The sequence below is a fragment of the Lactuca virosa genome, chromosome 5 (assembly GCF_052849685.1).
Source record: "Lactuca virosa cultivar CGN04683 chromosome 5, Lactuca_virosa_CGN04683_v6, whole genome shotgun sequence".
Taxonomy (NCBI): Eukaryota; Viridiplantae; Streptophyta; class Magnoliopsida; order Asterales; family Asteraceae; genus Lactuca; species Lactuca virosa.
Window position 1 is genome coordinate 33,685,251 of NC_136430.1, and position 14,471 is coordinate 33,699,721.

Below are 14,471 nucleotides of genomic sequence, written 5' to 3' on the forward strand. Positions count from 1 at the left end.
TATCATTCTGACAGAATAAAATCGGATTTTTAATTTTAAATTAATTTAAAACATTCAGATTTTTAAAAATAAAGGAATTAATTATCCCTAAAAATCCGAAAATTTCCTTTTTTAATATAGGTTAATTGACTAAAATGCCCTATGCTCAAATTTGTGTGCTTATATGGTACATGTTATCCTATTCTATTATCATAGACCCTCAGATCATGACCTTTGATTATATTCCATCCAATGGTCCAGATCTGTGCATTCTGGCACACAATAGTTAATAGAAACAAAACAACCTAACCTATATATATATATATATATATATATATATATATATATATATATATATATATATATATTACACTCTAAATTGGTATATAAACTTGTTTTTACATGTTAGGTTGCATTTTATCGTGTTTTAAATACAATTTAGTATATATTAATGTGAATAAGTATGCACTGCAAGACATATATGGATTGGACATTTATATTTGTGATGTGGTTTACTAATGGTTTTATCGTTTAATTTGTATGATTTCATGATGCAAGGAGTCTAGATCGAAGGTCGTACTTGAAAACACTTTACAAAAAAGGTGGATAAAAAGTTATGATAATTGAAAAAATAATAAAGAAATAATTGAGAAGTTTTAAGAGACATGAAAAAGAAATCAATCCATGCATTGTCATGTAAGTTTATGAATGACACAAAACAACAATATACTTTGGACTGCATGGTCACACTAAATGCCTTGATGGACATGGTATACAAATGGATTTTGATCCGTTTTTCGGTTATTGCAACTTTAAAAGCAATAGATCTAGGATTTATTCACTTTCTAACCAATTTCTATCTAATTTTCTTTGAATGATAGTAGCGTTACCAAAGAACATCGTATTTTAATGTTTGCAAGTCAAATTTCATCATATTTTTTTTTTAATTGTAGTCGCGACCTAGCCGACATGTATAGCAAAATCCCAAATACTTGATATCCAATCATTTATCTCATTGGTTTGAACTTTTTTTTATGCTTATGTAAGATGTTGATATAACTTGTGTATTGAATTTGATGTTGTTCTGGATTCATGAACACTTGGTTAAAGTTTCAATTAAATTGGTCAGTTACTTACATATTCTAATTTATGTTGCTTGTTCGAAACTTAAGACCGATAACTGTCTTCAGGGTTAACGCTAAAAATAAGTGGCATTGTTAATATGATATTTGGAATTTCGGAGACCCGAATTAGTAACCCGACACAAAAACAAAGTGAAGAAAACTTGAATGACGATTTTTGAAGGAATAAATGTTTGGAGCCGGCTGAGGGCTATTATACCCGAAGTTGTACACGACAAACACTTATCCCATAGGGGTTGCATGAGACAGAGCTCCACACGGTATGTACTTGTTTAACTATTCTGGATTTACTTGTGTATGTACTTGTTTAACTATTCTGGAGCTCCACATAGTTATTACGGGGTTTAATATTATAATTATTTGTAGTTAGGGATCCCAATGTAATTACTTTTGTAACAATATGGTAATAGAAAGAGTTCTTCGGTTTTCCACAAGTAGACATAGGTCATATCAACCGAACCATATTAAATCATTATGTTGTTTTATTATTATCTTTTACTTTCTTGCATAATAAATATGATTGAATTCATAGAAAGTTTTTGTTCCATCTCCTGAAACTATTACATTCTAACTTGGCATCATTTGTTTAATGAAATTAAACGTTAGCTTTTTTGTTACAACAATAACAATAACCAAGTTATGCCTCTTATACAACCAAGCTTTATTTTAATTTTTTTAGAACGGATGAGATTATATTAGAAACCGACTAGACTAGAAAGAAACTAGTCAAACATAAACATCAAGCAAGGGGTTTTGGAGTCAACCCACCCAATTAATAAGTTTTTTGGACCTAGCATTACACCATAAAAAAGTTTGAGTGACAAATTTGTCAAAAAACTACCCCTTTTTCGGCTTCTGGGTCGTAAAAATCAGGGCATTTCGAAAATTCCAAATGTGCCACCAAGCTGAAAAAAATAAGCCCTCCACCCACGTTTTGGCTTTTCCAGAAAGACTGACGAAGAGACGTGAACCAAGAGCACCAATCAGATAAAGAGAGGAAAGTATGAATGTCAAGTCCCCACCAACGAAAAATTTGTTCTCGTAACTCTGAGGCAAGCCGACAAGAAAAGAATAAGTGAGAAGAACTTTCCAAAGCCTCATCACAAATCGGGCAAAGCAGAGATGGCACATCTACCCTACGTCTATCAAGATTAACTCTAGTAGAAAGTTTATCCATAGACAACCTCCAAGCAAGAACGTTCACCTTAATAGGGATCACCTTACACCACCTAGTAGAATGAGATGAAGCTGGTAACATGTTGTCATCCAAGAAAGTACGGGCAGATGACACAGAAAACAACATGTCACCTGTAAGAGACCAAACCCATCTGTCTATAGAGGAGGACAAGGAACAGGGAGCAATTAAAGCCAAGAGTTCTTGCCATTGGGAGTTTTCGGCCCCTCCCCTAGGCAACCTGCGGAAAGAAACCCACAAAGAAGAATGCTCCAACTTCTCTTTAACTCGAATAGACTTATTCAACTCCATATTATAAAGTCTCGGGAATTGAGACTTTAAAAAAAATCACCAATCCACACATCCTCCCAAAATAAAGTAAGAGCACCATCATCAACCTTATGTTTGCAAAACTGAAATAAATCTAAGTCTTTCTCAGATAGCTGAGAAGTCGCTTTCAGGATATCAATCCAAATAGAAGAATTACCGGTAGGCAAAGAACACCCAATCAAACCTTTTTCCCCATGAACCGCCTTAATAACTTTCACCCAAAGGGCGTCTTGGCTAGAAAGAAACCTCCACACCCACTTGAATAAAAGCGCACGGTTTTGGGCAAAAAAATTGCACACCCCTAAACCACCATTTTTTTTTCGCTAAAACCTTCTTTCAAGTAATCCAAGTCATTTTTTCTTCTCATCCATCTCCGCGCCAAGAAAAAATCTGTTGCGCAAAGCTTCAAGACCCTGCAAAACCCCAATAGGGGTTTTATAAAGAGACATGAAAAAAGTAGGAATAGAGCCCAAGACTGACTTAAGTAACGTCAATCTCCCACCAAATGATAAAGTCTTAACTTTCCATTTATAAGTCTCGCCACAACCTTTTCCACCACGTCTTTCCAAGCCTTAGCACAGTTCATCACACCACCTACAACTGAACCAAGATACGGAAACTGAGTGACCATATGGCCACACCTTATATGATTCGCCAAACAGGAAACCTGCTCAAAAGGAACTCCAACACCAAGAAGATAGCTCTTAGAAAGATTAATTTTCAAGCCCGAGGCTAAAAAGAAACATTGGAAAACTCGAACAATGACATGAACATTTGACTCCTTCCACCCACCCATAAAGATAGCATCATCCGCATAAAAGAGATGAGAAATACAAAGATTAGACTTTGAATCAAAAGATATACCAGAGAAAAGACCTCGGTCAATCACCCTAATGAAAGCCACATGCAAGCTTTCCATCACCATATTGAAGAGAAAATGAGACAAAGGATCACCCTTTCTGAGACCTCGGAAAAATCAAAACTCATCCGTCGACGCCCCATTCACAAGAACTGGAGCCCTAGAAGAGGTGAGACAACCTTGGATCCAACCCCTACGAATAGAACCAAAACCCATACGACAAAGGACATCATCAAGAAAGTCCCATCTCACCGAATCATAAGCTTTTTCAAAGTCTACTTTAAACACTATTGCCTTCTTTTCCATCCTCTTAGACCAAGAGATAACCTCATTCATAATGAAAGGGCCATCTAAAATTTGTCTACCTCTAACAAACGCATACTGCTCCGAACCAACCAATCTGTCAATCACCAAGGCCAAAAGATTAGCCAGAATCTTACCCACAATCTTATACTGACACCCAATAAGACTGATAGGTCTAAAATCCTTGATCAACTTTGCATCATTGACTTTAGGAATCAAAGCAATAAATGAAGGGTTGCGCCCTTTCGGAAAAGTAAAAGACCGAAAGAACTCCAGGATCGCAACAACAAAATCAACCCCAAGAATATGCCAAAACCGTCTGATAAAATCAAAGGAGAAGCCATCCGGACCTGGGGATTTATCAGTCCTACAATCCCAAACCGCTCTCTTAATCTCCTCGTTAGTCACGTCCTCCTCCAAAATTGAAGCATGAGCATAACTGAGAAAATTAGAAAAGTCATGATTAACCAACCCACGAGCCTCCATCGGTTTAGCAAACTGATTTTTAAAATGATCCAAAAACTCAGCTTTTCACAAGAGGCGGTTCATCCACCCACTCTCCCTCATGAAGGATACCACGGATCTCCAGTTGTCTTTTTTTCTTGTTAGGAATCCCACAAAAATATTTCGAATTTTCTTCTCTTTCAATTACCCAACGAATCTTAGCTTTTTGAGCCACATCCGCAATCTCAATCTGACCAATTTTCACACTCTCTTTAACCAGAGTCGCACGAATCATAATATATGTCAGTTCAGCAACACCTTGATCAATTTTGTGATCAATATAAGAAAGCTTCTTGAGAATATCAATTTTGAGAGCAACCATCGCATTTGAATCAATGACACCATCATTTTTCCATGAGTCTTCCACAACCTTATCAAAGCCATCCATAGAAAACCATGAATGGAACACTCTAAAAGGCGTAGGACCATAATCCACAACATATTCTTTTTAAAAGAATAGGACGATGGTCCGATAAATGGCGATCAAGAATCACACTTGAAATCTATAACACCCATAAAAATCATGCCAATTTAAAACTTTTTAAATCATTCAAAAACTGATAATTATTACAAATTTGTTTTCAAAATGGTTTCATATAAGAGTATCCCAGAATCAAATCATAAAAACATAAGGAGGTGCACGATCACGCCTTCGCCTTCCCGCGATCATCAGAAGTACCTGAAACATAATGAACAACTGTAAGCCCGAAGCTTAGTGAGTTCCCCAAAAATACCAACACCATACAAGTATAATCATATCATAGAAAACAACATGCATAATGAGCCATCAGCCTGACTGGACCGCCTCACAGGCCATCAATTTATCTGGACCGCTCTCCGAGCCATCGTCACGTCTGGACCGCCTCTCATGGCCTTCAGCCTATCCGGACCGCTCGCCTGGCCTTTGGCCTGACTAGTACGCCCTAACCGGGTCTGTAGTCTATCCGGTCCGCCCTGGGTATGTTGGCACGAGCACAAAGCACGACCGCCTCAACCCAACCCCCAATCAAACAATCATGTGCACACAAATATCATACGCTAGCTAGCATGTACAGATAGTCATACAGATCTAACATATCACTATTCATAGCATCATCCTATAACCAGGATACCGATCTAACAGATCACTAGCATAACATCATCCTATAACCAGGATACCGATCTAACAGTTCACTAACATAGCATAATCCTATAACCAGGATACTGATCTAACACATCACTAACATAGCATAATCCTATAACCAGGATACTAATCATAAAGGGTCGGCCTTGGTGCCTTAGACCCTGTTGATATAGTGAGAAGAACTCACCTCACAAGTAGCTCAGGATGATAATGTCAAACTCCCCGAATACAGCTCCAAACTCAAACACCTACATCCACCAATAATCCACTTCCATAAATTTCCAAATTACTAAAATACCCCCAGAAGTCAAACTAGTCAACCCTTGGTTAAAGTCAAAGTCAACGGTCAAGGTCAACAGTCCATGTTGACCCAACTCGTCGAGTGTAGCTAACTGACTCGTCGAGTTCCTTCAGAACTCAAGAAGTCGTGAAGACCCTGGTCGACTCGCCGAGTTTCCAGACAACTCGTCGAGTGCATGAGATGTCTAAATTTCGGGAAAACCCTAACTAACTCGTCGAGTCATCTTACTGGCTCGCAGAGTCCATGCAGAAACCAAAAACGACCAGTCTTCATCAGACTCGTCGAGTTGACCATGCAACTCGTCGAGTTCCTTCAGTCCATTTCTCATTCAGATACTTTTATGTGAAACCAAAACTCAAAATTGTAGATCTAGGCTCCTAGGGTGTTGTTATCACGTAAAGTTGCTAACTTTACGTGCATGCAAGGCTCCATGAAGCTAAAACACCTATAACTAGCATTAGAAGGAGGTTTTGGACATGAAGGAGGGCCAAAGCTTCATAAAGCTTGAGGCTTTATGTCCATAAGGGCCTAGAGGAGTCCAGATCTGAAACTACGCCCTTGTGACAAGCTCAAATCCGAACGTGACTCCATTTTTGCACAAAAATGCCCCTTTTCTCACATAAGAAGATATCTAACAAATGGAATGCCAAGGTAAAGGCTTTTTACCTTCAAATGCAAGCCAAGGAAATGTAGACACTGGATCTACAGGCTTCTTCTTGTTCCAAGCTTCTAAAACTCCAAGCTTCTTCAACAAATGCACCAAGAACACACTTTAGCCTCTCACACACTCAAGAATAGGGTTTAGAATGATTAGGGTTTCTTCTGGCCGTCAAAAGGTGGTAAGGGGCTGGAGGAAAGGACTTAAGGTCTTTTAAATATGGTGCAAACCCTAAAAATTAGGGTTTCATATTCCAACTTCAACTCGTCGAGTTGGGTCCTCCAACTCGTCGAGTAGGTCCCTCAACTCGTCGAGTAGGTCCCTCCAACTCGTAAAAGAGAACCCACCAAGTGGGTCATCAACAAGGATTTATATTTGATGCAATCAAATCCAAACAGTATTAATGTCGTTATTTTGTTGCTTTTTTTTATTTTGCACCAACAATATATGTTTATAAATAGATCTTTACAAGCATTTATCAAATGATTTTGGTCCAAAAGGTTTATTCGATCTTTACTATTAAGAAACATTGGAAGTGTTTTATCTTTAGATAATAGTTTATATTAAAATATACGATAAAATAAAGGTTGAATGACTGTATTTTTTAAAAGGAGTCATCGTCCTTTTTATGCTATAGAAAATCATAAATTAAAATTTAATATCAGACCGCATCCGATATTCCGAAAACTATTGGTTTTTAAACCATCAAATTAATATTCATTTTATTTAATGAGTTAAATTATGTTTTTAGATTTTCACCGATTTAAACTATTAGCTATAAGATGTCTTGCTTATTTACCGTCGACAAAGGCTAATTTGGCACATATACCGTCGGTGAACACCGAGCCGTGAGGGTATTTTTACCGCCGGTATAATAACGGCGTTGGTTTTGTACCGTGGGCATTTTTTTGACACTACTAGAAAAACAATCTTTAATGACGCGCAAACAATGAGACACAGTGATTTACGATACGCAAAAGCGTGCGTCCTAAAAATAATGTCATCTCTTATAAAATTTGAAGGATAGAGGACACGCATTTGTGCGTGCCCTAAAACTAGTGTCCAAAAAAAAACACGGAGGACGCATATGATAAAATGTGTGTCGTGTGCGCACGTCGCTTTATATTTTTTTCATAAACACGGGTTTTAGAAGCTCACGGGGGAAATGAAATTCCAAAAGTTTGAAAAGCCGCCATGTTCTCCTATACCTTCTTTCAATCGTTCTGCTCTCTCTCTCTCTCTCTCTCAATCAAATACCAAAAAAAACCTTCAATCGAAGAGCCATGATGTCTCTCTCACCGTCACTTCTCTTTTCTCCCACAACAGCATCACACCATCACCAAATCTCTGATCTCCGACCGATGTCTCCACCCATTCTCTGCCCCCGCTCTAATTCGCTCAGTCAAATATCCAAAAAATGAACCACGATGCACTTCTCCTTTCTCCCATACCAGTCGGCAGAAATCAAGGAGTCTCGTGCCTAAAATTCTATATAGGGCCACAAAATCGACTATTGTTGGAACTAGGGTTCCGGTTCTTAGTGAAATCGAAGGTTTTTTAGTCACCAGACCATGAAATTGAAATCAAAGGGGTACAGTTGTTGGAACCACGACTATTGTTGGAACTAGGGTTTCAGTTCATAAACCCTCCATCTACTTCTCTCGATCTTCAATTCCTCAATGGAAGAGCTGTATCACAACTAGAAAAATGCAGTAAACTTCTTTCTAGGGCTTGCCCTGTACTAATCCTTTAGTTGTAGATATTGATTTAGTGGATTTTATATTTATGTATAATCTTAGTATGTTCTTTCTCATATTGTTGCTATTTTTTATGTGAAGAGAACAACAAATGTTGTCTAAAAAGCCAACATTGATCTTTTTGTTTTTTCAATTGTTATAGTTGATGAATATTGTTTGTTGGGTGTGTAAGGGTAAAATGGTCATTATTTTTTTGTATTCTAGGTGATTGGGGCAGTTTTGAATTCCTTTGGGCTTACCATTGAGACTAGCTACCATAGAACTTTCCAGGGGACAGTTGATTACATCTGGTACGCCATTAAACAAATTGCTGATGAGAAGATCTCGTCCAGTTAAAGGCTAAGATGGTCATTGTCACTGCCACCTTTCTCAGGCATTATATGATTTTTATTGGGGGGAATGTAAATTCAATGTTTTGTGTGTACATTTGGAAAGTGTCATGCTCATTTAATGGAGCTATTTTGCATACAGGGACATTATAGCTACTACTGCAATCCATAATCTATGGTTAATATAACTAAATATTTTATTTATGATGTTCTTTTTAGGATATTTGAACGGGGTCTAGCTTATGTTGGAACTGATTATCTTTCATTTTCTTTGTGGGATAAATACATTGAATATGAGTATCAACTACATAAATGGTAGAATCTTGCCATGATTTACACACAGATATTGGAGATTCCTAATCAACAATTGGATCGGTATTTCAACAGGTGATGATTGATATATGTTTTTTCAACACAATCTTTCTTTAATTAGTCAAGCCACATCTTTTCATTCTACTTTTTTTTTTTACTTTTGACAGCTTTAGGGAATTAGCTGCTAGTCGCCCTTTATCAGAACTGAGAACAGCTGAAGAACTTGAAGCTGTAGCAAGGGCAAAAGGGGAATTCAAGAATCAAGAAAGTGAGTGTGAGATCCATCCGAATGATGGATTAATAGAAGCTAAAGAGTTGGAGACCTATATTTCCCTTAGAGAAGAGCTTTATAAAAAAAACTAAGGATTTCGATTCTAAAATCATAGATTTTGAAATAGCCATCAAGAGACCTTATTATCATTTTAGGCCACTTAATGTTACAGAGCTTGAAAACTGGCATAACTACCTTGATTTCATTGAAGGATGTGATGACTTGAACAAAGTAATCAAACTATATGAAAGATGTCTAATTGCTTATGCAATTATCACGAGTACTGGATACGTTATGTATGTGTATAGTGACTTAATGCTGCATATCTGGATAAAGTGCTGCATATATAAAGTCCTTTTTTTTTCAGGACTGAATAAACCTTCCAAATGAAACTAAATGATAATATTACCCTTACATTCCAACAAACAATTTTCAGTATTCATCCATTTTATTTCTCATTTATTACTAAGTTAGGGTATATGGTTTTAGTTGAAGGTGAAGATGAACAAAGGTTTGTCTCTTTTTATTTCTCATTTATTACTAAGTTTAGAAAATAAATGGAGACTAAATAAATGTCATAATTTTTGTTTATAGGTCCTTCTCTCCAGTTTACTTCTTGCTTCCAATGCTATGCCAGATAACAATGGAGATTGATGGATGTCGGTTAATAGCCTCTTATGGAGCATATAAAGCAGTAAGTTATTAATACTTTTTAAATAAATAAATGTTCCTCAATTTTCAAAATGAAAGGGAATAAAAGTAAATAAATGTTGATATTTTTAATTTGAAGGTGGTGGAGTGTCTAATTAGGTTGGTTGAAGAAGATGGTGGGACAGCTGAGGAGAATGGTCCCATTTTCTTGGCATGTGATACCATTTTAAATCTTCTTTTAAAGGTATGTTATTTTGGCTATTTATTATCCTTATTTGTGATGTTCTAATTTCTTTTATTCTTGTTTTCCTTTGTGGTATTAGAGAGAGGAGATTGGGGTCCACATGGATGATTCTTATTTTATCAAGCTGTTGGGGTGCTGTCATCATGGGCAGGTATAAATATAATGTAACATCTATTCATTTCTTGGTTTATTTATTTATTTATTTTGGGAATTTTGATGTTAATTTAAATTTTTGGTTTTTGTCAGAGGATGATGTTGACTGGTAAGAATCTAATATTGGATTCAACATCCGAAACGGTTCTCGAATGCCATCCACATTTTACCCGTAAGAATCTAACAAGTGTATGCCACCTCATCAGGAGAAGTATGACATCATATGGTAAAGTAAGTTATCAAACTGCTCATTGAGGATTATTCTTTATTTTAGTAAGGTAAATTAACAAGTTGAGCTAATATTTAACTTACTTAATTTGTGATTGGTATCTGTATTTTATTTCAGGAATATTAACAAGCCGATGCGGATCTTGTTCAAATAGTTGTCTCGGGTATGTATGTCAGTTTGTTATTTTAATGTTATGCGTAGCTTGTTCAAAATCATCACAAAAATGTATGTGCTGAAAAATCATCACAAAAATGTTTTTCTCATTAAACATGCTTGTCCGTGCAGTTCTATTGGATAAGAAACCTGATGAGGTTCCCATGGTAAGTGTAATTTGGTGTTTTGCAAGTTTGTGTCACCACAACAACCGATTTCTCATGTTTGCTATGATAATATTATGCTTGTGCAGCTTGTAGAATCTGTGCTAAGTAAGGTCATGGAAGAGTTTGAGAATCGCATCACTAGTCAAGTTGAACTGGTAAAGCTTCTTAGCTATGTTGTTTCCTAATTTCCTTGCTTGGTGTTTCAAGTACAAATATAATTACTACAAAGTTGTCTTACAATCAATCATACTAGCTTGACATTTTGTATATTCTTGATCACCAGAAACTTGCAGCTGCTAAAGATACCTTTAATGGAAACATGACTTATTGGTAGATCATTTTGATTCCACTCTCATACATACCATGTGTATTATGAATTAGTTGATATTGATATTGTAAAACTGACATGATTATTGTGTAGGATTTTCGTGTTGTTTTTGATCAAGAGTTGGGATTGATATTGAAGCTAAGAGACATGATGATTGGTTGGATATATGAAGGGTTTCAGAGCTTCTTTAGACAGCTTAATGATGAGTTAATGAAACAAGAAGGTGCCCCTTTATAGCAATGTAGCATTAGGTTATATAGTTAGGGAAAACCTCTTAATAATAATGTACAATCAGATCCCTTTCATATCAATGTATTACAATTTTTTGACATGATGTTATTGTATGAAATTGATTGTTTTGGTATATATATTTTTTTCTATATTTTTGTATTATGCGTAAAAGAGTATCGTAAAGGCACGTCGTATATGCATATTGTAAATGGTTGCTGAAGTTTATGACACGCAAATGCGTGTCATCTTCATTTATGACAGGGGCTATAATGATACGCAATGCGTGTCCTAAACGCGCGTCGTAAGGTTACGACACACAAATGCGTGTCGTCTTTCTTTATGACAGGGCCTTCCTTGATACGCATTGCATGTCGTAAATGAGCGTCGTAAATGTGTGTCATAACTGCGCGTCGTAAATGCGCGTCGTCTAGACGACGCGCAAAAGCGTGTCGTCTCTCGTTATGACCGGGCCTTCCTTGACACGCATTTGCGTGTCGTCTGAGCGTTTTACGACACGCATTGCGCGTCGTAAAAGGCTGTTTTTCTAGTAGTGTGAAAAAATAAACATTAGTTGGGTTTTGAACGTTGGAAGTAACCGTTGGCAACATTAAATTTTTTTTTTTCATTTTTTTTTCATTTTTTCTTTCCATCTATTCTTACCACTATAAATACATACATATCATAACATATTCACTCAAACATATCTTTATCTTATCTTTTTAAAAGAATTCTCTAAAAAATGACAAACCCATTACAAAATTGTAAGTTGTTGCTAACCGTTAGTCGGACTGTTGTTAAATTATGGGAAGCGATTATAGAAACGGTGCAAGAAGAAGAAGAAGAAGAAGAAGAAGAAGAAGATGTCGAATCTAGGCAACCTAAGACGCGGAAGATGCTTCTCAAAGATCGTTGGGATGTTTTTGACGTATGGTACATTAGCATGACCCAAACAACAAGACTTGACCCTCCAACTTGTCCAACGCCTTCCTGGCCCTCGTCTGCCAGCTCTGTCTAGCGCCCGCACGCCGACTGTGACAACCCGAAACTTTGTCCGTTTCCGTTTCATGATTTCCGTTAATAAAATTTCAAATTCGTTAACTTTTCCGTCAAACTCCTTGGTTTAGAAAATAACCTAGTTATATTTAATTAAATTATTTACGAGTCGGAACCAAAAATCACACGGAAACCCGATTATTTCGAAAAATCAAGCATTGTCGGTCTAGATGAGATTACGACCGTAAACGTGTTTACGGCCGTAAACTCGTTTACGACCGTAAACCTGTTTACAGTCAGTGAAGAGTGGACCCCCCACCTCACCCCTATAAATACGATGCCTCCACCTTCATTAGAACATTTCTGGCCAAAAACTCTCTCCTTCTCTCTCTAAGAACCTTAACCGTAAACACTCAAAAAACGCCTTCAAATTTCGGAAATCATCGAGAAAACCACATTTGGGTCGCTTTGGAACGTCTCAGGGCACTCATCTCTTCGAAATTAGCATCCAGCTCTAGTGTTCTTGAGTTTACGGTCAGCCTTCAGAAACCGTAAACTCTGTTCTTGAGTTTACGGTCCAAGCCTTCAAGAACCGTAAACTCTGTTCTTGAGTTTACGGCCGTAAACTCACCGAGCCTTCAGGAACCATAAACCCCTCTTTGACCGTAAACACCTTTTTGGTGGTGCTTTTGGCTGAAAACTCATTTTCTTCGATTCGATAAAGTCCCGGTAACATTCCTCAACCAAATTCAAGTGTTCTTATGACACTTTATCTATCGAAATCGCTAATGTAGATACATATATGTATTTATTTGATAATAGGATTTCGTTAAGTGTCACGTGCAACAACTCAAGGATCTTCATTCAGTCAACGATTTCACAACAAGAACTGTGAGTTCATACCCCTATATTTTTCCGTGTTTTTAATGTTTTCAGGGGGGGAATACAAGCTAAACATAAATGTTTTCAAAAACTTATGCAAATATCATACTTTAACCCTTTTGTACTGTGTTAAGCATAAGGGACGTTTTCACAAAAATTTGCATAGTTTACGGACACGCTATTCACTACATTATACATGCAAACTATAATCGGTATAGTTTGGGATTTTTCTAAAAATATAACAAGTACAAAAACTTTCACTGTTAAACATATGCACCGAGACAGAAACCATTTACAGTTTACATCACCACTTTATCATGGCTTTTCATAACTGTAATTATCATTATGTACGGTATACATACGGATTTTCACTACGATGGAACGCTATTACACTACATGTAAACTAGATTGTACGATACTGTGAGGTGCTACTTCACTACTGTACCCTTAGGTGTACAAGGATAAATCCTACCACTGTATGACCAGAGTCTCCTGGAGGGAGAGCGTGAGATTTGTGAATAGATCTATTCGGGACTGACAATCCCACATCTGGACTGCTAGCTACAGTTAGGCGGGCACGCCTGAGATGTACAAATGTCATTTAACTCGACGCCTGAAGAACGTTGGAAAGGTCTCTAGTCATATCAAGCATGGTTATACGACTCACAATATATATATAAATCACCTTTAGTTTACAGCTTAACACTCTTCAACAGTTCTACTTTTACTAAATAGAACTGATACACACTACGTATTCTGGCTAAAGCCAGGATTTTTTCAAACAGAACCGATTATGCAATGGGTTCACATATAAAATACTTTCACTTCATGATTAGTTTTAGCTAGTCACATGAGGTAGTATTTTCGCATATCACTACAGTTTTCAGTAACGAACATTCATGGTTTTATACGAAATCGATAACGCTACCCCTTTTCACTAAAGAAAATATCGGATTTTCTTGGAAACATACAGATATTCATGGTTTATTACAGAACTGATAATACTACATTTTCACTAAGGAAAATATCGGATTTTCTTGAAACTATACAAATATTTTCCGAACTCATCAACGATTTTCACTGCAAACCATCGCTTATGAACTCACCAGCTTTATGTTGATACTCTTTTAAACTGCTTGTATTCACAGGAAATCAGTAGACAGATACTTGCTGGATTTTCGAGGAACGGGAGCAATAAGAGTTTTAAGTTTAGACTATACAAAACTATTGGATGTAATTTAAACTAAGTTTCAAACTGGTGTAAACATCTTTATTTAAGTATTCACTGTAATGGTTGTGTTGTTATGATTGCTGTTATTCATTGGTTATGATGCTACACATGACGTCCTCCGCCCCGGAACGTTTCCGCCATCGGTTTCGGGGTGTGACAGATTGGTA

The 14,471-nt window shown here is 36.8% G+C and overlaps 1 protein-coding gene across 1 annotated transcript; it reads right to left on the minus strand.

Annotated features, from left to right (window-relative positions):
• Positions 1 to 2,975: 2,975 nt before the first annotated feature.
• On the minus strand, positions 2,976 to 3,550 carry LOC145111136 (uncharacterized). The gene is made up of 2 exons (XM_079047432.1): positions 3,128 to 3,550; positions 2,976 to 3,038 (listed from the first exon to the last, which is right to left on the minus strand). The coding sequence occupies exons 1-2, from the start codon at positions 3,548 to 3,550 to the stop codon at positions 2,976 to 2,978; spliced, it is 486 nt and encodes a 161-aa protein (XP_078903558.1).
• Between the last annotated feature and the right edge of the window lie 10,921 nt (positions 3,551 to 14,471).

Excerpts from the sequence above, each read along its gene's own strand:
- LOC145111136 (XM_079047432.1), bottom strand. The coding sequence starts at position 3,550 with ATGGTGATGGAAAGCTTGCATGTGGCTTTCATTAGGGTGATTGACCGA. Across the intron at positions 3,039-3,127 it reads AGTTAAGACTTTATCATTTG|GGTCTTGAAGCTTTGCGCAA; the intron begins GTGGGAGATTGA and ends GGGGTTTTGCAG.